This window comes from Gopherus evgoodei, chromosome 6, assembly GCF_007399415.2.
Source record: "Gopherus evgoodei ecotype Sinaloan lineage chromosome 6, rGopEvg1_v1.p, whole genome shotgun sequence".
Classification (NCBI taxonomy): Eukaryota; Metazoa; Chordata; order Testudines; family Testudinidae; genus Gopherus; species Gopherus evgoodei.
This window is the reverse complement of record NC_044327.1, coordinates 116,393,808-116,420,786: the sequence shown is the minus strand read 5'-3', so window position 1 is coordinate 116,420,786 and position 26,979 is coordinate 116,393,808. Positions and strand designations below refer to the sequence as shown.

The following is a 26,979-nucleotide window of genomic DNA, read 5'->3' as shown; positions in this document are numbered from 1 at the left end:
TTAATCTGTTGTTTGTATTATCATAACACCTAAGAACCCAGTCATAGACCCAGGATCCCATTGTGCTAGGTGCTGTACAAACACAGAACAAAAACAGTTCCAGCCCCAAAGCGTTTTCAATCCAAGTGTAAGACAGGAGACAACAGATGGATACAGACAGACCAACGGGGGAGGGCAAGGAAGCAGTGGGGAAATACTGGTCAGCATGATAGGCGATGTTCTCAGAGCACCAGCAGCCTAACTGTTGTTAAGATTTTTGTGGGCATCATCACAAAGGAGAGTTTTACATGCTTCCTTTCCAATCTAAGACTGTACAATACTCCATAAAAGAGGTGATTTATCAGCACATCTATTTATCCTTTCCAGAAGGGGGAAAATATCTGTAATACTTTTTCCTCAAAGTATTGGTGGATAATTGTATACTCACATTTAAAAACAAAGGACATATTTTAATGTAATAGTGCTTCTGCACAAACTTGATAGGTGCTTATACAATTAAAAATAAAGCATGTTGCCTCAGGCACGCCAGGAAGAGAGAGAGCTATTTTTGGTGTAAAATTAAGGCTGCAACTATTTCAAAATAAGCAGTTAAAAATAACACAGTGGTCTATATTGGGCGAGATTTAGTCACAGTCTGTAGGAATGCTCAGGCCAGACTGCAGGCAGCACTGTCACAATTGAGGTCTTTGACCTATGACAGAAAAAGTCTTCCAAGGGTACTGAGGAGCCAGCACTCATCTAAACACCTGCTTTCCTACTTCCCTTTTGTGTTATAACCATGTTCAGCAACACAGCGATGTCCATAGCAAAGTGTACTCTCAGAACAGAATTTGACTATATCACAGTACTTCTCCTTTATGTGGATGTTTGAGCCTTACTCTTTGAGTGCTGTTGGACTATAAAGCCATCCTTACCAAGTACATGATTTTGAAAGCAAGTATCCATTCTTTTCTTGGTAAGAACTAGTTGCTTTGATAAAGCTAATAATTGGAAAATAAAGTGTAATTACAAAGAACCCAACATGGAAGTGCGTCAGTTTTATAAATACATATGATATCTGTAGACCAAGCTGAAGAGAGCATAGAGCAGAGTAATGTTCTACAGAATATGCGTTTTCAAGAACTTCCATCCTAATCTCTCGGGGCATAATACAGCTGTCCAGTTGGAACAAGCAAAATAACTGAGATAACAAGAAACAGTCACTGAAAAACAACTGGGTTTGATAAATCCTGAGTTTGTGGCAATTACCACTCACTCTTCATACCTTTGAGGACAGATGAGTGGATGAAAAGGGATCTCTTCCTGCCATGTAGCTACTTTACACTCTTCTGTCAGGTGACCAGGATCTGTACCTCTCTCTTGACCTGCCAAATCGCTACCATCCTCATGATTGTGTTCTTGCTGGAGAAGGAGACTTTGATCACCTGGCTCTTAAATGCCTGTCCTCTACTGTGTCTCCCCATCTGACCAGTTCCCCACAGATGCCAGTAAATTGTGCTATAAAGTGCCAGTTTCATCCTTCTCCTCAGTTGTTTTTAACAACTCTGAAGATGCAGTCAGACTCCTTGATAGCTCTCTGATACATTTGCAGAGGTTTTACTGCTCCACCACTGGCATCTTTGGAAGAAGAACAGAATTTGGAAACGGAGAACAAAAACTGACTTCAGAGGATACTTACTGTGTGACAGACCTGCACTTCTCTTGTTGCTAATTCATGTGTCAAGTAGTGGAGCACATGTTCTCACCTGACTGGTTTTTTAAAAATATTTTTGAGACTCTCTCTCAGATCAGTCAAACCTGCTCTGGGCCAATGGGGGTTGTGGGAAGTGGCGCAGACTGGGGGATGTGCTGGCCGCGGCTTCCCGCAGCCCCCATTGTCCCAGAGTGGCAAACCACGGACAATGGGAGCTGCGATCGGCCTAACCTGCTGAGGCGGCAGGTAAACAAACTGGCCTGTCCCACCAAGGTGCTTTCCCTGGCAAGTTACACGCTAGAAGTTTCTGACCCCTGCACTAGGAGTATAGGATTCAATTGAAATTAAATTCTCAGATGTCATTAGAACCCTGTTGCTGGTTTTAAAGCTATCTCGTGGTCTGTTGTGTATAAACTGCTGAGAGAGTGTTAATATTTTACTGACATCAGAGATTGTTTTTCTGTTCCTTTGGTTTTTATAGAATTATCATATTATTTTAGCTAGTCAGGAACATGGTGGTTTGGCATTTGGGGAGTTTTGAAAGGCACAAAGCATAGGTAGGCTTCTAACTCCCACTGACATTCAGTTCAAGATAAATGCCTGCCATTTGTGTTTTTGAAAATCTCCCCTTTTGTTCTTAAAGTTTAATACTCACAGATAATAAAATGTGATTTATAATATGTATTTATAATATTCTTAGGTTATTATAAATATTCATATTATAACATATTAACCATGTAAATTACAATATTTAATATGTCAGGGGGTTGTATTTTAATGTAACAGGCTATAACAAAGAACAGCAGTTGCAAGAAAGGAGCTATTATACCCTTGACAGGTATGTCATGAATAAAGATAATCTTCCTTCCTTCAGATATTTTTAAAACTTTAGCTTGAAATGTAAATGCAAGGACAAGTGGGAATTAATGCAAGAAATCTCCCCATCCTTTTTTCATTTTTATAGTGGCACATTGTCTTTACATTTGGCTAAATTGCTAGCAATATCTCCTACTGTACATAGTTATGGCTATTGTAAAAATGATACAGCACTCTACCGAAGTCATCTTTCAGACCAATGGAAAATTTCATATGATTTTAGCAAATCATTGAATCTCTGGAGAGATTCCAAGTGGTAGCACTTTGGCTTAATCCTATTACTAATTCTTTTAATCTCCTAATGATCTCCCTGCGATACTGTATTAACCGTGCACACCTGTTGTGACTGACTCTGTTACTTCAGCAGACAAACAATATTATCAGGCATTTTTGTCTTTCCCTTCTCATACAGTAGTCTTTAAATACCATATCATGGCTATAACAACCAATCTCTGTTTGCTGTTTTCAAGCAAAGTCCTAGCTTGTGTAGTTTTGTAAAACCCATAGCTTTAAAAAATAGTGTGCTTGTTCAAATACTGGATTATTAACTTTCCTTTAGTTTTCCTTCTGTCTTAGTGGCATACAGATTCGGTAGTCATCTTATTAATGACTGTGATCCTGAATCCACCCAATCTGGCTGTGATGAGATGAATCTCTCACTAAACAACATATTTTACAATATTTGATTAGGGTTGATATCTAGTTTTCCCCTTGCTTCTGTCATGTTTTATGTAGACTGATTTTTACCAATGCTCAATAAAATGCTAGACAGAAATCATAAAATTAAATACAGAAGTGCAATGGGTTGACAGTAAAGTATGTCTGAAATGTTGAAAATGATAAAGATAAAGTTGAAGTCAGAAACATTTTGTATGGCTGAGAAGATTTCCTAAGAGTCACGTAGCCCTGATTCAGCATCCTGATGCATGTGAATAGTCCTATTGAGGTCAGTGGGACTGGGCATGTGTTTAGGTACCTTGCTGAATCGAGACCTTAAGATGGAATTAACTGATGTTCAAATGTTGCTGTGTATTTGAAAACAGGAAGTTACTCTGAATTTGAAACAACAAATGTTCCTTATTTTGCTTTTTACAGTGGAAGACTGTCACGGGAAGCAAATTTATTAGAGCTAGAACTTTATTTCAAAGACTAAACAAAACAAGAACTTGAAACAAAATTTTAAAAAGAGAAAGTTTCTGAGTTTCTTGTAGAATGCCAAGGAATTACAGCTTAGTAGGTAAAGGTGCTGTCACCCATGTTAATTCTTAGTCATTGGATTTCAGTGGAGGCCTGATTCTGTAGAAGGGAAGGAACAAAACTTTAAAATATGACTGAAGAATATCTGAAGTAAAGCCAGACCCGTTGTGGCTAATTGCAAGACCCTAAAATTCTAAATTAAGGTCTCCAAGATATCCAGTGAATGTATGATAATAGAGGAAAATGTATTACCTACAAATTAATATTTTTATGAATATTTAAGCATCCACATTTTGCACTATTTGTTACCCGCTGAGTCCAAAGAAAGATCTTAAAGTAAAAGCATTTCATTAGCCAAATAGTGTCTTCAGCTCCATCAGATGCAGACAATATCTTATTCTATGTTTCCTGAAGAATGTGATGAGCTGTTACAGTCACACACCCACACCTATTTCTTACATCACTCTTCAGTGGCTTCGGTATATAGGAAAGTAATTTAGAACCCAATGGATGGTTATGATAGACCTCCCTTCCCTCTATAGTGAATAGGTACTTTAGATTTATACAGGACTTACTGTTAATTCTTCCTTCCTTCATATTGTTCCTCAAGGTCCCTCTCTACCCTGCTAACTTCTTCCTCACCTCTCTCCTGGTTTTTTGTTTATTTGTTTGTTTTTATTTGTAACTCACTCATTGTACCTTGCCTTAAATTAGCTTTCAGAGTGAAATACCATGTTTGCCTGAGTGACTGTGTAGTACCTAGGACAATAGGGGACCTTAGAACACTACCACATTAAAAATGATAATAACAAAAATAGTTGTCAGATACTTGGACAGTATTTTCCTGTTATTACTTACACAAAGCTATAGATAGATATGGAATGTAATGACAAATACATGAAGATAAAAAATGGGCCCTAATTCTTAGTCTAAATTGTTACAATTTAATAAAGTTTATCACATATTTTCAATATTCAGCCTGCACTCACTATAATATTTGGTTTAGATGCCACAACATATTTAGTAAATAACATACTGACCACACCAGTAATTGGATGGTGGTTTACAGTAATGTACACTAGTACATAACATCTTTTTACAGCAATTGAAACCATCTGACACATAAGTGCATGTATATTAAACATTTTCTGAGAAATAAGGAAGCAAAATATTTAGGATTTTTTCACTTGCCAGGAAATGCTTATTGTTTAGAGAAAAGATGGTGTTTATTCCACTGCTATAAAACTACAGGCCATATTCAGTCCTGTTGTAAATGGGTACAGTATCTCTGAATCCTGTTTATGCCAGGGTTTAATATGGCCCCTGGCAAGTACATTGTGAAAGTTACTGCACATTTCAAGAAACATACACCACAGTCTTCCATTCTATGGAGCTGCTGGTCATTATGGCATGTTAGGGCTAAACTCCACCAATAACATTACAGCTGTGTAATGTGACTGATGTAGTGCAGGGTGCAGTACCACCTGCTGTCCCTGGGGCACTCTTGGTAGGGCTGAACCCCAGTTCTAGTGGCAACTCCTGGCTTCCAGGGGGGGGAATTCTGTGTCAGTGGCACACAGACTGCAGGCAGCAGAGGAAGGTGGCACAGAGCAGGGAATACAAGCTTCTACAGGAGTAGGCCAACAGAGGCAGACTCTGCACATGTTCCTTTGCCGCTTCTGCTCCTTCTTTTCCACTCCACGGAGATGGGGTGTTAGGTTAGGAGGAGGAAGTGTTCTGAGCCTGAGAACATTTTCTAAGCCCTGGCAGGTTGTAAATCTGAGAAGTGGCTGGACTGTTTTGTGATCCTGGAAGAGTTTGGTGAGAAAGGATTCTGTGCCGTGGAGCAGCAAAGAGTCCTGTGGCACCTTCTAGACTAACAGACATCTGCTAGAAGGTGCCACAGGACTCTTTGCTGCTTTTACAGATCCAGACTAACACGGCTACCCCTCTGATATTTGTGCCATGGAGAAAGTAAGTAGATAGAAAGAAGAAGAGTTATTAGCCTGGAGGATAAGATACAATGAAGGGGTGTTTGGGGGCAGGTGGGGTTGCAGGTGGGGTCACAAACTCCCATGATATCTGGTGATTTTCATAAATCCTCAGCTTCAGGAATTACTTGACTTATGTAAAAATCTAAGATTTCATTTTTAAAAAAATTAAAAGCAAGTTTCTGAGCTTCGTGGTTGTGGAGGCTCCACAACCAAAGGGCAAATAAAAAATCCCAGCTTTATTATTTTTAAAATCTCATGTTTTTTAAGCCAATCTCATGAGTTGAGGAGAGGGAGTTTGTGGCCTTGACTCATAGTTTTTGCATGCTTCAGTTTGGCAACACTCTGGTTGGATTGGAGGGAGCTAAGGTAGCTTCAGGGTGTTCTGAGCTGGGCGGGGAAGAGTTTGGGTTGGCAGGGTTAAATGGAGTCAGATGGTGAATTAGGTTGTCGGTGAACTGACGATGTGCATGGATAGGGATTGGAATTGAAAAGTAGGTTGGATGGAGAGAGGTTGAGCCTAACAGAGAATAGTAAAGGGACCACATTGCCCATTAATGTCTGAATTTTTCATTCTGAAACAGAGAGAGAGAGTTGGTGGGGGGGGTGTGGAAGTGTGTGTGCAGATTGCTACCTTCAGCCCCACCTTTAATTTGGGGTATGTCTGCCACTGCAACTATAATAGCATTATTTATTCAGTTTGACCCAAACTCCTCAGGTAATAAAATAAAGTGGATGCTGAGATGGAAGTTGTCCTTTTGCCCACCACAGCTTTTTCATGTACAATAATAGCCCAGTACTAAGAGCATAGAATCCACTAAGCTGCCAAGTGTGTGTATGGATACATCAGCTGGATTTGCAGGAGTGGAATTGCTGTCGAATCTAAATTTAGATGTACATTGGCTGCTTTGAAATCATTATATGTAGCTGAATTCCACTGTTTGGAAGCTTAGAAAGTGTCAGTCATAGGATTAAAAATATTTAACTGTGAATATATTTTTACAGAAAGAAATATTCATCACTTGCAAACTCTCTAAAAGGGGGTGGAGGCATGTTAAATAGATATTATGGCCAACAGATTAAACCATGATGCTATTAAGAAAAAATTTGAGAAGGATAATATAGTATTAAAAAACAAATGAAAAGTAAAGGAGACTAAAATAATCAAAACCAAAAATCTATTTTCCAAGGAAGTTTTTGTATTAAAAAAAAAATTGTTATGCAGACTGATCCTTCTTTTCAAGAAAAAAACTGACTCAGCTGTCTGTCTGAATGGGCACTTAAAATCCAATAAGGAAATGACTTCTGTCTGCTTTGGTCCAGCAGTTTGTGATGTTCTCATTTCTTAAAAAAATCTGCTTCTAACATGTGGATTGTACCCAGGCAGTGGAGCAGCAGAACTAATGAGGGATACCCCCCTCCCTGCCCCCACACGCACACACAAATGTTCAGATACCACTTGTTTGGTTGGTTGGTTGGTTTTAGTACATATTTTTCTGCGAGAATAAATATAAAGTCTTGAGTTTACTGATTGTATGAAATTCCTGTGACAAATTCCTGTGACAAATACTTTATTAAGTCTGACATGGCTGGTGTAAAATGTGGGTATGAATTTAGCTAAGTGGTCCCCAGCCATATTCACTGAATATCATTCAGCCTTACATAACTTATTTCAAGTTCATATTCTTTAGACCTTGAGAACATCTGTTTGCCCATAGCATTATCAGTTCTCACCCAAAATACTCATTCTTCCCTCTGCATGGCTCCTGGAATGCAGTCTTTACATGTGGCTGGGCCTGTGTTTCCAAAACCTTTTTTTACCCTTAATGAGGAGTGATAAGACAGAATAATTTCAGTGCTTGCTTTAACTGATGGATCTGAAACCCAGAAATCAAAGAGATTGATCAGGCTGATACCAGGGAAGGAGAATAAGAGGCTTGGTATTGAGGCTGGAAACATTCACACTTTCCAGTGCAGTCAAGCAGTCGGAGATCTTCCCACCCACCTGCTGATGGATCTTGGGGATGGAGTGTTCTGTATTGACAGAGAACAGGACATAAGTTAAGTCTTAGCAGCTTTTTATGCTCTAATGCGCTGTGTCCTTGACTGTGCAGGTCCTTTTAATAGCAATAACGCATGGATGGAGGAGCAGTGGTGAGCAGAAGTTGTGGGAAGATAGGGCCTCTGAATTTTATACTAAGTTACTGACCTCAGCATAGTGTCCCAAATTTAGTTTCCAAGTGGGTAATAGGAGAGGGCTGTGGTAGATGTCAGTGATATCACTGGTGGGAATAGGTGTGAAGAACCTTCCCCGTGGGTCATAGTTCCTGCCACAGGGAATGACCTGGTGAAGGCATTTGCTTTTGGGACACTGGGTCTCTGGGGAAATTAGATGATGGCTGTATCTGTAGGCAGTTGGAGCCTTGTGATTTGCATTTGGGAGTACAGGGACCTGGGATGCCAGGATATGTTTTATTTATCAAGTAAATTAGTTAATACATATGCAACTGCATGCTTTTAAATTTATACTGGCTTTATGTGCGTTTTTCTGGACTGACGACACGAGGATGGACAACTGTGTGGATGGTGCAGGCAGACAAGGCCAGACTGTGACCTTCTCTTTCCTGAGTTGCAGCAGATGCTGGGGGCCAATCTTGTGAATCTGGCCCTAAATTTATGCACTTACTCCTTCAAAACAGAGACCCAAAAGTATAATCTGGACTCTTCATTCCCTTCAAACTCTTTACCCTAGTGGTACCCCAGATAGCTTAGTGGTTTGAGCATTAGCCTGCTAAACCTAGGGTTGTGAGTTCAATCCTTGAGGGGGGCATTTAGGGAACTAGGGTAAAAATCTGTGTTGGGATTGGTCCTGGTTTGAGCAGGGGTTTGGTCTAGATGACCTTCTGAGGTCCCTTCCAACCCTAATCTTCTATGAATCTACTTTCTTACAGCCTGTTATGTGCTGTTTTTCTTCCATACTACCATTTTGCATCATAGAAATGAGTGCATGATTGTTGTATTTGTATAGTTGATGCAGCACTGTACGTCCTTCAAGAAGAAAGGTGATATATCAGTGTAAGATTTTGTTAGTGGTGGTATTTTCAGCCATATATATGGTCAGAGCCATATTTTTACAGGATGACTAGCAATCTCACATAGAACCTGCTAGAATGAGATTTAATTATCGAGAATATAATAATGGACACTTTTACTTTTTTAAGGTCTGATTTGTGTTTTATCAGAAAGGTATTCTGAAGTTCCAAAGAATTTGACTTTGGAATAAGGAGATTGACATTGTGTGTCATAATTGTTAGAAGTGTAATAATTGTCTGAACTTTGAAAGTGACTTTGTTTTAAAGTAATGCTGTGTTCATGCACTGCATAAAGTATCATGTGACATTAAGAAATATATCATAGTTCTCAATTCTTCCTCAGCTGGAAGAATATTATTGCCCTTAATACCTATTGTGATTCATAGCTTCTTATGTAAAGATACTGTCATTAGTTCGCCGGCTTTTTCCTTAGCTTTTTTAATAATCCTGTGTAACCGAGGGGCCCTCACAGGCACCTCTTGGTGATCCTTTGCCTCAGTTTCCGTTTTGAATTCCCAGAAACTCTATGGAAGCATGTTCTCAAGTCAATCAATATAACTTATTAACCAAACATAGTACAAAAGTCCCAAAGCATAGTCCATATTACCCCAGTGCACTACTCCCAGAGTCCTTAGAATCACACATCCTCTTGGCCATTTAGATAACACATACTTCGTTCCAGTATCTTCTGCCACACCCAGACTCATTGCAAATCCTCCTTCATCCATCTACTAGAACAGCCACTCTAGCCCTTCCTTCTGGGGTCAACCCCGCTCTTCCCAATGGGAACTCCCATGGCCTCTCAATTCAGACCCTCTCTTAGGCCTCAGCTCTGCAGCAAAGATACACCAGTGAGTAAACCCCTCTGCTGTTCCCCCCTCCTTCAGACCACTCTGACCCTTGGCTCAGGCTCTCCTGCCATCAACCCTCTCCAGCTCTTGGGGGCAGGGGAGAGGAGATCAACAAGAAAATCCCATGCTGCACATCTGCCTTCAACACTCTCCCAGGAACCGCTCTTTGGCAACTCGCATCTCCTGCTCTGTCTCCTGATTCACTCAGTCTGCTCTGACACACTGGATCTCACCTGGTCTCCTACAGCCCCCTAGGTGCTACCCTGCCTCTTAACTGGCCCATCTTGGAACTTGTGGACTGAAACAGGAGAACTGCACCCAGTTTCATTTAATGGGCAGCAACATCCCCCCTTCCCTCCCGTTACATCCTGTCTTTCCTTTTTGATGTCCAAGCAGAAATATTTTGGTACTGTTCAGTGCAGAAAGGTTCTTATTTAACCATTCTATATCTAAGGGTTGTCAGTCTTTGTTATTTTATTATAACAAAATTCTCGTTTATTCAAATATCTTATAACGCCTGTGCATGCTGTTACCTAACTTGAAAAACAAGTGTCATAAGTCCTGAGATATAAAATGTCTTCCTAGAGTGCTGCATTATTTTATTAGGAGTCAGTTGGGGTTTTTTTGCTAAATGAAAAGTATGTTGGAGGCTAGTAACCAAACGATAGCTTAATAAAATCTCTTCAAGTACTAATATTAATGATGAGTTAACTTTCACATCATGACAGCAGGTCAGATCTCACCTGTTCCTTGTTATAATGTTCAATGCAGGTTCTACATGGTCAGCTATTATGAGCGGAGTCACAGAATTGCAGTTGGAGCTCGCCATGGTTCAGTGGCCCTGTACGACATCCGGACTGGAAAATGTCAGGTAAATAAATCATTGTGACTTTCTCCCCACTGTGTGTGTGTGGAAATTATTGAAAGGAAAGAGAGACTAGCTCTGCTCCAGTTGACATGCTGAGCTGCTGGAACATTATGGAGAATGCTGAGGGGATCAATAGTTTAATGAAGGACTCAAAGTATATAGAGCCCTACTGTCTTCATTCACTGTGACTGAATGGCTGCCATAGATGGGTTAATAACAGAAACCCCAAATAAGGTGTTACTTGTGGCAAACTCCTCTGAAATAAATCTCTTGTATTTGAATTCTGATTTTATATTTGTCTGATTTTTCAGTATGAAGAAAATGTATTTTTTTCTACCATTCCCCTTTATAAAATATACTTGTATTTCAATTATATTAACTTTTCTGGTATTAAACAAAATGTGTAATTAGATGAGCATGATAACAAAACAATAGGTTGCACAGTCAGGTTATGGTTCAAGGTAAATTTTTCAGTCTTTATTTTGGAATGATTAGGACTTAGTTGAATATTATTTTGTAGTTGATAATTTTTCATAAAATAGAATTGTTCATATTCTCTTTTATTATTGGTAATATGTTAAAGCCCTGGTAGAATTCCAAAAGCTTTTAGATTAAATGTAAACTAATTATTTTAATTAGGACTGTCAACTAATTGTGGTTAACGCAAGCGATTAACGCAAAATTAGTTGACTATATTAAAAAAATAGTCATGATTAATCACAGTTTTAATCCTACTGTTAAACAATAATATAATATCAATTTAAATTTATTATAAATATTTTGGATGCTTTTCTACATTTTCAGACATATTGATTTCTGTTACAACAACGTAGGATACAAAATGAACAGTTCTCACTTTACACTATTATTTTTATTACAAATATTTTCACTATACAGAAGATAAAAGAAATAGTACTTTTCAGTTCACCTCATACAAGTACTGTGTTGCAATCTCTATCATGAAAGTACAGCTTACAAATGTAGATTTTTTTTTTAACATTGCTCTCAAAAACAAAACAATGTAAAACTGTAGCACCTACAAGTACACTCAGTCCTATTTCTTGTTCAGCCAATCGCTCAGACAAACAAGTTTGTTTACATTTACAGGAGATAATGCTGCCCGCTTCTTATTTACAATGTCCCCTGAAAGAGAGAACAGCATTTGCATGGCACTGGTGTAGCTGGCGTTGCAAAGTATTTATGTGCCAGATGTGCTAAACATTCATATGTCCCTTCATGCTTCGACTTGTAAATTTTTTTAAAATCTTCTTTATAGTGCAAATATTGATAATCAAAAATAATAATTAGGGCTGTCAATTAACCACAGTTAATGCACTCAATTAACTCAAAACAAATTAACGCATTATTTTTTTAACGAGCATTAATCACACACCAGGCTGCCGTGCTCAGAGGAGGCCCTGCTGCATGTTTCTGGGGCATAGGTGCCCCTTCTCCCACTGCTCTGCTCCACTGCTGCTCCCGCCTCCTCTCCCGCTTACCCATGGAGCCACCCTCTGGCCAAGCTGCTCCTGACTGGGAGCCTGCCTCCCATCTGCTGTGAAGAACGGGGATAGGGATTTGATGTTGAGATGTTTCCCCTCCCCTTGCCCATGTACTTGGTCACTGTTGAGCTGGCATTGGGGAACAGGGGGAGCCTGTCTGCTGCTGGCTCAGGAGTGAATGCTGCCAACAGCAGCGGCTGCTGGCTGAAAAAGCATTCAGGCTCCTGAGTGCGGTGCTTAAAGAGACAGCGTTCCCCCAACACACACACACACGCACACACACGCACACTTCCTCTGCAACACACGCTTCCCCCCAAACACCACGAATGGTATTCTGTTATTGTTTAACAGTGCAATTAAAACTACAATTAATCACAACTATTTTTTAAATCTCGCAATTAATTATGATTAATTTTTTAATAATTTGACAGCCCTAATTTTAACTACTTTTTGTTTTGTGGTTTTTATTTGCTCTTTCTAATTTTGTGTATAAATATAATGTTGTGTGTAGTTTCCAGACAGACAGCCTTGGAGACTGAAATCCTATGTTTATTTATAGAACAGGAAAACAGCAAAGAGAGTGGTACGTTTCCTCATGCTTCCTCACCTCTTACCTGGATGGACTATCTCTAGGAGTAAGAGGGTAGTTCAGTGTCCATTCCCAGCATCTGATCCTTGACTTCTCAGCTGAGATTACTAGCAAGGCTGTCATTTGTGGTAGTATGTGAACATCTGTCCATTGGGAATTGGTTTGAGTCTGAGATCACCAAATTTCTTTTACAAACAGCCATATGAGGGCAACAGACTTTATCAGCTGACAACCTAGAGGTGAAAGCCTCCACTTCCTATTTCTGATCCCCTCAGCCATCAGCTCCTTTACATATCCTGTTTGGCTTAAATATTGAATCAGTTCCATAAGACTTGCAAAGCTTTAGTAACATACAATCAGACTGACAGCTGACATTTTTAAAGTGATTTGTTTGTAATATCACCTGAAAGCTAAAGAAATCACTTGCTCTGATTATGTAAATCTCTTGGCCTTTATGGAAAGCTATCCTGGATTTTAATCATTGATTGTGTTCCATTACTACAAACTGTGAGTTATTTTCAACCCTGTTATCACATCAGCCTTGACGTATCAAACCATGGGAGGCTCTTTGATTTGGATAATGTTATTTCTTGCCTGTAGAAGCTATCCCATTCTGCAGTTTTCAGACCCTGGCTGCGGCCTACCTTCTCACTGCAAAGGCACAGTCATTCCTTCCTTTTCTCTCAAAATATGTTTTCTTGACCCTCTTTGCCAAGCGTGCCATGAACATTGCATCACTTTCCACTCCAACCGTTCAGCGTTCAAGGTCATAGTATGGCTTTGTATTGAGCATTTCTGACCATTCAAAAACTCGTCATCACATCTTTGCTATGTACTTGGTTTCACTGGAAGCTGGGAGCGAAAAACCCAAAATAACCTCTAAGTCGGGGTCTCTCTTGCCTGTGGGCTAGCCAAATATACTTTTTATGCTAATTTTTAAGTATTTAACCATCCACTTCACTATAGCTCTGTTGTGCCTGTATATTCCCATTTAAGGAGAATGACAACGTACCCAATTATTTAATTTAGCTATTACATATGTCCTTCACTTTGAATTTTTAAATTTTCAACTTTATATTCATTCACTAAAATGACTCTTGGATAAACATATAGGTATTTTTATTTCTGAAGTAACTCTAATTTTGGGAAATATGTCCCCACAATAGGATTTCCAAAATGTGCCATAAAATGTCTTAAATTATCTACTAGTCTAAAATAGTTAAAAAGCATCATAGGTGTTGATAGACAGGCTAGTTAAGTGCTTACAGCTACATGTATGCGTGTGGTTGCATCTGCAGTTAAAATCTTCCCTCTGGATTGGTTTGCCCTTGGTTTGGCAGACATGCTAAAGTATCTTATCTTGCTGATATACTGCCTTCTCTCCCCCCCTCCATTCTTTTAGAATGCATTCTGTATCATAACCGTTGGCTGTGTTGAAAGAGATTGTCTCTGGCTAATGTTTGCAAGTCATTTATCTATAAACACCCTGTTTTTATTTTTAGTTGGCATTTTAATTGTATTAAATTACTGGTTTGAAGAATACTGTAGTTAATTGGGCTTTTTAGTAGAATATTTAAGACCACCTGTTTCCTTACTGTCCTTCAAACTCTAAATAAATCATGTGACGCGGCAGATAATTTTGGTTGGCTGAGAAGGGCATCCAGAGTAATTAAATATTACCATTTGCAGTTTTGATTTTTTTTTTAAAAAATAATCATGTCATAATATCAGAAAAATTTTGTTTAGTGGGGAAAACAAAAGCCATCGGTTGACCTTAGGCTTCATGTTCGGAATCTGATCATTTGAGGTGCTCCTCACCCCATGTTGCATATGGGAAGGTGCTCAACATTCATGGAATCAGAACTCTCCAGTTCTTAATATAGATAATTTTACTACAGCTAGAAAGAGCCATCTTTGATGCGGAAGAAGAGGGGAAAAGAAGTGGGGCAACAGGAGAGAGGTTAGCTTACCGAAGAGCAGAGGAGATATTTATAGGCTTTGACTGGCTCTACAGCTGAATCCTGTAACATTTTTTAAAAGAGGAAAATGTCTACCATCAGACAGGAAGGATGGGAAATATTGAGAATGACAGTAAAAAACAGTCCCCTCCAGTTTCCTCTTTCACTTTGCTTATTTAACATATTTTAGTGACCCCAAGGGTAATTTGATCCTGAGATAAATATTAAAATGGTACCTGATTTACGAATTGAGGATGAACGGAATAGTCTTCCTAGCGATGAAGATAGGGAGCAGTCTAAGGACAAACTTATATTATTCCAATTTAAAGATTTAACAGTTACATATTTATAAGGGCTCTTCTATGGAATTATAAAGTACACACAGAAGGTGTTTGAACACTTACTTGAAGGATGCTTCAAGAATCCAGCAGACCAAAAAGTGTTTTTTAAGGTAGAGTTTTAAAACTTCAGAAACAGTTTTGAGAGTAGAAGGCTTAAAAGTACTTTTAGGCCCAGGCAACTTGTCTGGTTACTGCAATAGTTGCCGTGAGAGCTGACTACTTAAGTGGATAGTAACATTTCAGGTGCTTTTCCAGTACTCTATGTAGCGTTAGATCTTAATGCAGACGCTGCTTATTACATTCTATGAACAGTCATCGGAAATTTGGTATTAAAATGATTTAGACAAAGGCCAGCTGTTATTGTGTTGAAAAAAATGTATTAACCGTGTATCATTTCAAGGTGAAAACCTTCATAGCTACATTTTCTATAAAGCTAGAGTCTGAAAGGGAGAATTTGCCCTTGCTATGTGTGTCAATGTTGTTGAAAATATAAGGTTTTGTCAACACAGGAAAGTTTTACCAGTTACACCAGTATAATAGTACCAGTATAACACCCTCCCTTCAATATGGACACTCTTATTCTGATATTAAATAGTCTTTTTTAAGTTGAACTTAAGCCCCTTTCCAAGCAATATACACTAATTTATAGCAGATTAAGAGTGTCAAGGTGGGAGTAGGTTATACCAGTATATCTAGAATAGTTTAAATTCACACCTAGATTATACACAAAAAAAAACTTTATTATACAGACAGGGCCATTGTCAACTTCCTTTCTGTCAACTTAGACACTAGGTGAAATCCTGGCCCCAATGAAGTCAATGGATATTTTGCTATTGATTTATGCATTTGGGATTTCATCCATCTCCATCTTGTTCTATAGAAGCCAAGACAGAATAATCAGATAGTTGTATCTGCTTCTGTAATATAAGTATGGAAAGCAAAAGAAAGAAATCCATGTAAATAGCTAAGGCAACTTCAGTGGGCTTCAGAACAGGCCATTAAAGAGCTGCTACAATACCATTAACAAAACATCAAGAGGCCAATATTGATGAGATATGTAGAAAGTTCAGTACACTTTCTGAACCTCAGTGTTGTGAAATGTAGATGTGTAGCTCTAAAAAGACACTTCTCTTTTGCATGCAATGTATTTGTAGCCATGTCGGTCCCAGGATATTAGAGACAAGTTGGGCAAGGTGCTATATTTTATTGGACCAACTTCTGTTGGTAACAGAGAGCTAGCCTCTGTGTGGCTTAAAAGCTTGTCTCTCTCACCAACAGAAGTTGGTCCAACAAAATATAGTACCTTGCCCAACTTCTCTTTTGTTAAGTTTCACACAGAGCTGAAGTTAGAGCTAGCAGTAGTACTTTAGCAGTACTCACACCTCGCTTTGGCTATCTGGGTACAAACGACAGCTTTTCACTCTTGGGTCCTCAAAATCTAGCACTTAAATCCATGTCTACACATTTAAATAAGTAACGTAGTTTTCCCATTGAATTTAGTACGAGCTCTGAGTGCTCAGTACCTGTTAATTAGGCCACAAAACTATATGCACTCAGTTTGAAAATGTTAGTGTTGTTATTGTTATAGAGCTTCCTGGATTGCCATATGTGAAACTGCACAGAAAGGAAGCTATGTTCTTACTGTAAATTTCAGTTGATTTATATATATATGCTAAGACAGGCCCTTTCTATACATATTTCTGAGTTTCAAGAAAGAGATCTAGATTGTTGAGTTTAACAAACAATGTTTTCTAGTCATTATTTAATAACTTAGCATGTTGGGTAGCTTGCTAGCTGCTGTTCTTGAGGAAAACATATAAACAGATAACATGCCGTTCCACCTGTTCTTAAGGTTCCCATAGAAAATCTCAACCTCCATTTGGTGGGAGATGGATTAGCTGACTGTCTGGATTAGCATATATGTGTCCATAGAATTTGCATCTACAGCAAAGACGACATTTTAGTGTATTTCAAAATTGTTTGAAAAACATCCTCTTTATTACAGTCCAGAATGTATTTATAAACAGACCATATTTGTGTTGACTAAAATACACGGATGTGTTTCTGTACTAATATCATTTGGAGCACAGTTCCGATTATATGCTACATTTTCCAGCAGACCATAGTACATTTCAGCTAACAGCACTGGGGCGGACTTTTGAAGTCTCAAATGGCAGTAAGGAAACTCAGTGGTAGTTAGGCATCTAACTGCCATCTGTGCCTTTGAAAATCTTGTCAACTTTGTATATATCCGTACTTCGGTTAATATTCAGTATAGTATATCAGTTCCAAAGGAATAAGATACAAATATGGATAATAGGTCCATAATATATTTACATATCATAGCACACGCTATAAATTTCTGATGGCAGTGTTATGGTGCTTGCCGTGAATGTCTATTGCAGTTACGTAAAAATATTCTCATTACCATGAAGCCGTTGAAAAATTCACATTTTTGCTGGTATTGCAAACATCAATCTATTCTACTTTGGATTTCCACCTTTTTCACAGAATAAATTCCCTTTCTGACTGGATACAAATCTAAATCTGGTTTTGGTAAACCTTGTAAGAGCAAACTCAAAGAATATTTTGGGAAGAAAACTACCATTTTTGAGATCAAGTGACTAAAACAAAGCTCAGTTAAACTGTGATGGCCGCTGGGAGCTGCTTGCACAATAGGTATTTAATGTGCGTCTACAAATACTAAGCGGGGACCACCGTCTTCTGTGGAGACGTTGGCAGAGAGAGGCCAGAAAACTCTGTGAGGCTCACGACATCCTCTGTAGCAGGGGATAAGGTAGCTGTGGAGAGGATAAAAGGAAATATTCTCTAGTCTTCCAGGCCCAGTTAAAGAGAGTAATTCTTGATCTGCTGAGACAGTAGACGTCTTGCGTATGCCCCTTCTTGAGGCTCTTTCACTGGCTTCTGTTGCCTTGACAGTCTGGCTACTGAAGGAGCCATTTCATCATTGTCTTGTGTAAGAATGCCTGTGGAGGGGACTCTGCATGAGTTAATGTTGCTTCTTACTCCCAGATTTCCACATAGATACCTCATGGTTGAACAGTAGATGCTGATCTCTTGATTCATCCATTCCTGCCCTTAAAGTCCTGTGGAGGAAGACTCACCATGGTGTCCATGGGGTCCCAGGAGAGCTGGAGGGGATACTGGTGCAGAGATCACTCCTCCCTTTCCAGATTGTCTCAGAGAATTCCACTCACAATAGGTCCACTCATCCTATGTTAGCAGTGGGAGCAATTCCATCTGGATGATTTTAATAAGCAGTATAATTTACAAACATGGAAAAAAGCCTTTAATGATGCTGTAACAAGCTGTGTTCCAAAGAATACTGTTCAAAGTTGAGGACTCTGTTATAGCAGAGCTCCAAGTACAAGTTTCATTTGGTGTATTTGCTGTTGGTTTCCTGTAGTTAATTAAAAGAACCTTAGAGTGGAGACATTAGCTATTACAGTTCCTCTTTTTATCTCTCAGCAGCAGCATGCTAGGATACAGTATATCAGAGCAGAATTGATTTAGGAATTCTGGATCTTTATAAGAGAGAAATATATCAGAAATCCTCAAAAAATCTTTGCATGCATTTTCTTTTTTTATCTTTGTGGTGTTGGTAATGAAGGAGGCATAAAGAAAATGGTAGCACTTTACTCTGCACTTTAAAACATGTATCATCAATTAAAAAAAAACTGTAAAAGCGGTCATCCCTTCATATGCAGTTATACTAAAGCAAGCACCCGTCTAAAGCCCTGTTTGTAATAACATATGTATATTGTTTCTTTTTAATTTACTTAAATTGTATTTAAGATTTAGCACAAAAGAGTGAGGTATTTTTTCATACACTTCATAATATAGTTGGTAATCATGCTCAACAACAGAACAGCGTGCTGTCTGTTGTATATATTCTTCTAGATGTAGTTATTAGATTTCTGTGAAATAGGTTGGTGTTAATGGTCAGGATTTTATTGTCTGGTTGAAGGAAACAGGGAGGCACTTCAGCTTTGAAGTCAGAAACAATTATTTTGTATGTATTCATTTTTCCTTCCAGCATATTTTTATTCAGGTTTTGAGAAAGATGGTTGTACGCAGTGAAATTACATGTAATGATTAATACAATGATGGATGTGGAGAATCACCTTTTCCTTAAGAAATAATAAATCAACATTTATTTGCGATGGGTTTTTTACTTAAAATTTTGCAATATTAGTGTCACACATTTAACTAGGTGTCATTTATAAAAACTACCTGTAAAATATTGACTCATAGTACCAATAATCTGCATTACAATATTATACTTTTTCTTTCTAATAATTAGTTATTTTATATCATACATAAATTTATTAATTTAATAAAAATTTTCCTGTGCATTACTTTTTAAAACATTTGGTTACAACATTTAAAATACTAAATGTTAGACCCTAAATTTGTAAAACCTGATACATTTCAGCCATATACCTAGAATTTAGAACTGTTATGCATTTCAGGTGTCTAGCTATAAAATACTTATTGCTTTTAGAAAGCAGTCAGCATCCCTATTGTATTACATCATAAGTATTCCAAATAAACATCACTTTCTCTCTTCTAGTCATTGTTTATAATTTAGTGTAGAGAGGATCTGTTTAATCGTGTTTCTCTTTCGCCACATAGATTTTTAAGCATATTTTAGACAAAAAGTATAGATTCTTTATTTTAACTAAGTATTATTTTTACAGTCCTTTTGCTTAATGTCAGCTGTATATAAATTTTGAATTATTTTCTTATTTAGGATGCTTTCCTGCAGTGGTAATAGTGTATTGTGGGAAGTGGAACAGAGTAGTGTCCTTCCCATGGCTGTATTGATTTGCCCTTCAGCTGTTTGCAGTGCATAGAGAACCTAGGGCCTTGTTGTTGATTATCTACACAATGTCTCTGTGAACATTATTGACCCACTGCCGCTTACTGCCTGTGGCTCTTGATTTTTCACACCGTCTCCATGACACTCATAATAAAACACAATATCTTATTGCTGCTCAGCTCTGGAAGCCAACTGATCTAGCCTTAGAACAACTGCTACATTTCTGGAGAACATTTATTGTATGTGGAGTAAAATGTTGTAGCAATTTTAAGATTGTGTCTTGTGCTCTGTTTTAGCAGATCCTGTATACCAAGGTTCAACACCACACTATAAAATTTTATTTTGTTGAAAGGAAAAAGGGGCTTACAAGTCTTACACTGTATCTTTGAAAAAGAGAATGAAATTGTACATGTGGTTGTACCAGAACTACTTTTGAAACATTTCCCTAATGAAGGGCACTTCAGAAGAGTAAAAGATAAAGAGACCTGGTGAAGATGTTAATCTGAGACAATTTTCAAAATCGTAGAAACTTGAGTGATGGATACTATAATAACTGGGATAGATAGAAATGTCATACAAACACTTTGCCTTTCACTTAATTAGCTGTCAGCTTTTTAAAAAAATTACCAGTACTTTCTCTGTAACTTGATTTTGTAGTAATTTATGATAGTCCACCAGTGTATTAACACTATCATAAGCTGTACGTTGGGCCACTTCTGTAGAATACAATAGTATATTTTTCCATAAAAGGGATTATTTATTGTTTACCTGTAGTCAATTCTGTTATGTTTGGAATTTGTACAGTGTTTGAGGCTACACATTCTGAACCTAGTGCTGTTTAAACTGGAATAAATGAATAGATACCTTTTTGAAAAACATTTTGAAAAAGGATTGCATTTATTCAAGTTTTGCTATTGTCTTGACTTAATTTTTGCTTTGGTACAAAAAGAGTGTTTTGTCTGAATCAGAAAAAAGTAACAAAATTATTTTAAAAGAAATATTATGCTCAAACAGTCATTAGGAAATTTTAAAAGATGGACTTCTCTTTTAGTTAGTAAGGGCCTGCCCAGTCTCCCCAGGTGATTAGCAAGCCTTCTGTAGAGCACTAGCTCCCAGAAAGGACCATAGTACCTTGTAAGATTAAGTTTTCTATTCTATTTGTGCTCTTGCACCATGTGTTAACATGGGATCTGTGCACCATCCAGAGGTGCATTAAGTAATTTAACTGGCATTGGTTACATATGGTGCCTTTCCCAAGGGGGAAAATGGTCTATGGATTATTTTCATAGATTTGAAGGCGAATGGGACCATTATGAGCATTTAGTCTGACCTCCTTCATAACACAGACTGTAAGACTTCCTTGAATTAATTCCTGTGTAAATTCCAATAGCTGTGTTGAACTAAAACATATATTTTAGAAAAACATCCTATCTTCATTTTAAAATGTTCAGTGATGGAGAATCCACTGATACCTTTAGTAAATTGTTCCAATGGTTAATTACCCTCACAGTTAAAAATGTGTGTCTTTCTTCTAGTCTGAATTTGTCTAGCTTCAACTTCCAGCTATTGTACCTTTGACTGCTAGATTGAAGAATCTTCTAGAATCAAATTTCTGTTGCTTATGTAAGTACTTACAGACTGTGATCAAATCATCCCTTAACCTTCTCTTTGATAAACTAAACAGATTAGCTCCTGGAGGCTTTCCCTACAAAGCATGTTTTCCAATCCTTTATCATTCTCAACACACTTCTCTGAACCCTGTCCAATTTATCAACATCCTTCTTGAAGTGTGGACACCAGAATTGGACATAGTAGTCTAATATCAGTCACTGCTAAATCCAAAGGTAATATAAACATTTCTACTCCCACTTGATATTACTCTGTTTATGAATCCAAAATTGTCAGTAGCCCTTTTAGCCACAGTGTCACACTGGGAGCTCATGTTCTGCTGATTATTCAACATGACCCCCCAGGTCTCTTCCAGAGTTCCTATTTCCCAGGATAAAGTGCTTCATCCTGTAAGTATGGCTACCTTCTTTGTTCCTAGATATATAACCTTGCATTTGGCTATATTGAAACGCATATTTTTTGCTTGCTTTCTGCTTATCAAACAATCCAGATTGCTCTATAGCAGTGACCTGTTCTCATTGTTTACCACTCCCCAATCTTTGCGTTATCTGCAAACTTTATCAATAATGATTTTATATTTTCTTTTAGGTCTTTGATCAAAATATTAGAATAGAGCCAAGCACTAATCCCTACGGTATCCCACTAGAAACATATCCACTCGATGCTTCCCTGTTTTTAGTTGTCTTGAGATATATCAATTATCCAATTTTCAATCGTTTTAATGTCTGCCATGTTAATTTTGTATTTTCCAGTTTCTTAATCAAAACGTCATGTGGAACCAAGTCAAATGCTTTACACCACAGCTATTATTTTTATTGACTAAACTTGTAATCGCATCAAAAAATGAATTCATATTTGTTTGACAAGATCTATTTTCCCTATACCCTTGTTGACTGGCATTAATTAATTCGTTATTAATCAAGTTCTGTATCATCCATTATGTTGCCTGAGCTTTATGTCAAGCTTATAATTATTCAGGTCACCCTGTTTATCTTTTTAAATACTGGCCCAACCACCCATTTGTTCTAGTCCTCTTGAATTTCCCCAATTTTCCAAGACTTATTAAAAATCCACATTAACAATTTACAGAGCTCTTTGGCCAACTCTTTTAAAATTCTTGGATTTTGTTGTCATTGTGAAGCATTATGCATTTTTTTAAATTGTGGCTTTTGCATTTGGAGTGGCAAGGGTTGACATTTGAGGTTGTTCTTATTTCTAGAGTATATTCAACAGTTCAGAGCTAGCCCCTGAAAAAGTTCCATCTCCATCACAAACAGTCTTCACTCTTGCAGTAGCTCTTCTATTCTGCCAAAGGAGTAGAGTTAATTACAGTTTTAAATCCCAGATTATCAAGTAATCTGTTTGCATATTCTGAGCCCAAATTATTCAGAATTTTAGAGATGAGAATCTGCAAATCGAAAACAACTGAACACACACACACATGACCCCCTGTGGCCCAGATCCTGAGCATTAAGTAAGATGTGCTAACATGCCAAAGAACCCAATCCTGAGCTGCAGGTAAAGAGTGCTTGGTGCAGCTGAAGGGAGGACAGGAAACAAAGGTGGCTTTAGGCCATCTTTACGCTCCCCTGATGCTAGGGCAATTTGGGTGATTGTTCCCCCAGAACATATTAGGGTAGCCTAAAGGTTTACTTAATCTGTGCCGTTTACCCGCAGTTCCCAGGAGTCATTCCAGCAGTAAAGGGATGTCCTGACCATGGCCCAATGCCAGAAGATTTGGAAAGTAGTGGTGTAGGAGCTGTTGTCATAGCTCGGGCTGGCTAAACTTACAGACCCTCCAAGGTGCATACAACAATCTTCAGAAGTTCAAGAGCTGGAATTCTCTTGCCTGGGCTTGGGGCTGCAGCTGGGCCCTGTGGGACTGAAGCCCCATCAGGCACCTCCTGCCCTGCAGGGCTGAAGCCCCAAGACCCTCCTCCTGGCTGGGCAGAAGCCAGAGATGATGTGGGATCTGGGGCCACCCAGATTTTTGCCAGAGTTTGCTGCCCCGCTCGGTCAAATTGTGCCACCAGTGCCCCTCCCTGCATGGCATCTGCTGGATCGACAGACTGGGAGCTGTGCCTTGGGTAGAGGCAGCAGCAAACACCTGGGAGCTGCAAGGAGAACCACTGCTTTTGTTTGCTGTTTCTCCCCAAGGAGATAAAGCAGCGGCTCCTCCCTGCAGCTCCCACCTGTCTGCCCTTGCCTCTCCATGTGGAGCTAATGCCTAGGAGCTGAAGGGAGGGGCCACTGAGAGAAAGAGGGAGTGTGTGATTCAAGCTATGGGGGGGGCGAACCTTTAAATTTTGCTCCCTCCTCCAGTCTCAGCAGACACTAGTCATCTCTGGCAGAAGCCCCGAGCTTTCTGAGTCTGGTAGATGGAGAATAGGGGAGCATGGGGGTGCTTGGAGCCACACTTTAACTGTAAAAGAGCCACATGCAGCTCATGAGCAACATTTTGGCCATCCTCATATCTCTAAGTCACCAGAGGATTCCTTTTATGAGAGGGAATCTTTCTGGGGCAGAATTCTCATGTGTTAGGGCTGCATTTTTAATTAGCCCCAATATACTGCAGGATTGAGACAAGTCTGTTATTCACATTAACTTTGAAAAGCTTCTTTTTAGTCATACATGTGTGTCACTTCTACATAAATCAACAAGGAAAGATCTTAAATTTATAAGCACATTTTTTTAATTCTAGGAATTTTGTGATTAAATTCGTTCTTAATAAAATTCCATGAAAACAGTAGTTAAATAGTGTTTGTCGTTATTTTTTTATGGTTTTAGTAAGATAGTTATTAACAACTCTTCTAGGATTTCGTGATGATTTACAATGGCTTTCTATCTTATTTATGTAGGAAATGCTTAATAAAAGCAATTAAGAGATTGTGTGATCTGAGCAAATAACTCACAACAGCAAATTTTGGATTTTAATAACTTCCTTGAAGGCACTCATAACTTGGAATTATTTTTCTCATGTCTTTTTGAATGTATTGATTGTAAATATTTAAAATATGAGTTCTCTTCGTTGAGATTGCCCCAATAAATCACCTATTCTGTTTCCATTTCCTAACTACATGAGCGCACACAAACACTTCTAGTTCAGATAATTGCACGTGAGAATTCAGATTTTGCTAGTATTTGTGCATGTGACTTTGATAGTCACTTTCCCCAAACACTTTTTCCAGTGAAAGCAAACTTAAAAGGGGCAAAAACATGGCTGAAATGAATTCATCTAAATATTTAAATTAATATTTGCTGAAAATATTTTGCATTATTTCCCAAGTTCCACTCATTGTTATACATGCAGTTTCCCTTCTGAGTTGACCTTTAGGCTGTCTGTGCTAGGAGTGTGATTTCTTGGCTTATGTACACATTCTCGCGCTACATACAGTGGGTACCTGCCTTCTCCCTGGTTCTGGCCCATTCTCTTCCTCTCTCTGCACTGAGCTGAGGATGGGAGTGGACTGAGCACAGGGCTGGGGTGAAGGGTCTGGCCAGGAGCTATAATGAGGGAGGGGGCTCCGGGTTGGGGCAGTAGGTTTGGGTGTAGGGCACTTACCTGGGCAGCTCCCATTTGATGCGAGGGGTGCAGGTGGGAATGTGCGGGGTGGGGGGGTTGCAGGAGCTCCTGTTTGGTGCTCAGGGTGGGGTGGTGATGTGGGGGGTGCATTGGGTAGGGGGGCTGGGAAAGTGGGGGGGTACAAGAGTCAGGGCTGAGGGCATGTGAGGGATGTGCAGGTGTCAGGGCAGAGGGGGGGCTGGGTATGTGTGAGGGTGCCAGAGTCAGGGCTGGGGTCATGAGGGAGGGTGAAGGAGTCAAGCAGAGGGCTGGGTATGTATGAGGAAGATACAGGGCTCAGGGCAGGGACCTGGGGGGATGTGGGGGTGCAGGGCTCAGGGCAGAGGGCTGAGTGTGTCGGGGGGGAGGGTCAGAGCTCAGGGCAGAGGGCTGGGTGACTGCACCCCTCGGAACCTTGAACCCCCCCTCTCCTTGGCCCCTGAATACCCCTTCCACGGACCCCACCCGCTATCTGCCCCCCAGGATCCCATCCCATATTTAAGCCTCCCTGCTCCTTGTCCCCAGACTTCCCCCTAGGACCCTACCCCCTACCTGTTCCCTGACTGTCCTGACCCTTATCCACACTCCCGCCCCCAGACAGACCCCCAGAATTCCCATGCCTATCCAACTGCCCCCTGCTTCCCTGACAGGACCCCCAGAACTCCCAACCCATACAACCCCCCCTGCTCCCTGCCTGCCCCAACCCCTCTCCACATCCCTGCCTCCTAACAGGACCCCCAGAACTCCCGACTCATCCAACCCCCACAGCTCCTTGTCCCCTGATCACTCCCTCCAGAGACCCCTCCCACCCTAAGTGTCTCCTCAGGACCCTCCTTGCTCTCTGTCCCCTGACCACTATTCACCCCCACCTCCTGACAGACCCCAGGACTCCCATGCCCCATCCAACCCCTCCCACTCCATGACTGCCCCCTCCAGAGACCCCACCCCCACCCCTAACCACCCCACCCAGGATCCCACCCACTATCCAACCCACCCTGCCCTCTTTCCCCATATCCAACCCCCCCAACCCCAGACCCCTTACCATGAGGCTCCAAGCAGAGCTAGATACGCTGCTCCACGGGAGCGTGCAGCCCCGCCCCTCAGAGTGCTGCGCATGTGGCGGCAGGACTCTGAATGAGCGGGGAGCGTGTCTGCCTCCCCGTGGAGCCAAACACTTCCCCGCGGGAGCACGCAGTCCTGACCCCCAGCGTTCTGCGGGCACGGCGGCAGGGATCCAGGGAAGGGGCTGGCAGCCTGCTGCTCTCAGCCGGGTGCTCCGGCCTGGGAGCGCGGACTCTGCAGCTTGAGAGTGGAGCCATTTGCCCACCCCGTGCGCACACCTATGCTTCTGCTCCCTGCCCCCATGGGGGAAACAGAGGGCACAGGAGAGCGGGCTGGGCTGGGCAGGATTTTTAATGGCACGCTGGAGTCCCAGCAGGCAGCAGTGTGCTGTTAAAAATTGGCTCGCGTGCCATCTTTGGCACGCGTGTCATAGGTTGCTGACCCCTGGCTTAGCCGAATACAAACTTACCTGAAAGCCTATGTACATACTCGGCATGGCCAAGCTGTGCCTCCACTCCCAATACCTGTGCTATCACAGTTACACTACTAGTACAAGCACAAGTATATTTTATCTGAGCAGGGGACTCACACCCCTAGTTGATAGTGTAGATGTAGCCTTCACCAATGTGATGCTTTGAACTCTTGGAGTACAGTAGTATGTTTACCATGTACCGTAAAATATGTTCAGTGCAGTACTTTGTCCTCCCAGTTGTTCAGTGAGGAAAAGATGGTGTTTGATGATATGAAATTGGTATCCCACTTAAACCGGAGTATTTCAGTAGATTATGTTGTTGTTGTTGTTGTTGTTTTGGAACTGTGAAACCTCTTAAGTGTATACAGGGCTTCCTCTGACTGAATTATCAGGTACTGCAAAGGTTAAGCCTTATCATCCGCCCAAAAAAGGTTGAGGTTTCAACAAAAACTT

The 26,979-nt window shown here is 40.0% G+C and overlaps 1 protein-coding gene across 5 annotated transcripts in view; it reads left to right on the top strand.

The window, feature by feature from the left end:
- The window catches only part of WDR7 (WD repeat domain 7), a 351,772-nt gene that overhangs the window by 280,421 nt on the left and 44,372 nt on the right, over positions 1–26,979 (top strand). For 2 of the 5 annotated variants that reach the window (XM_030568068.1, XM_030568066.1), the window contains one exon: positions 10,472–10,571. In XM_030568068.1, coding sequence (XP_030423928.1) covers positions 10,472–10,571 — 100 coding nt within the window. Of the gene's footprint in view, positions 1–10,471; positions 10,572–21,336; positions 21,492–23,107; positions 24,099–26,979 lie in introns of those variants that run through there. The other 3 variants (XR_004001091.1, XM_030568069.1, XM_030568070.1) reach the window with 3 other exon arrangements.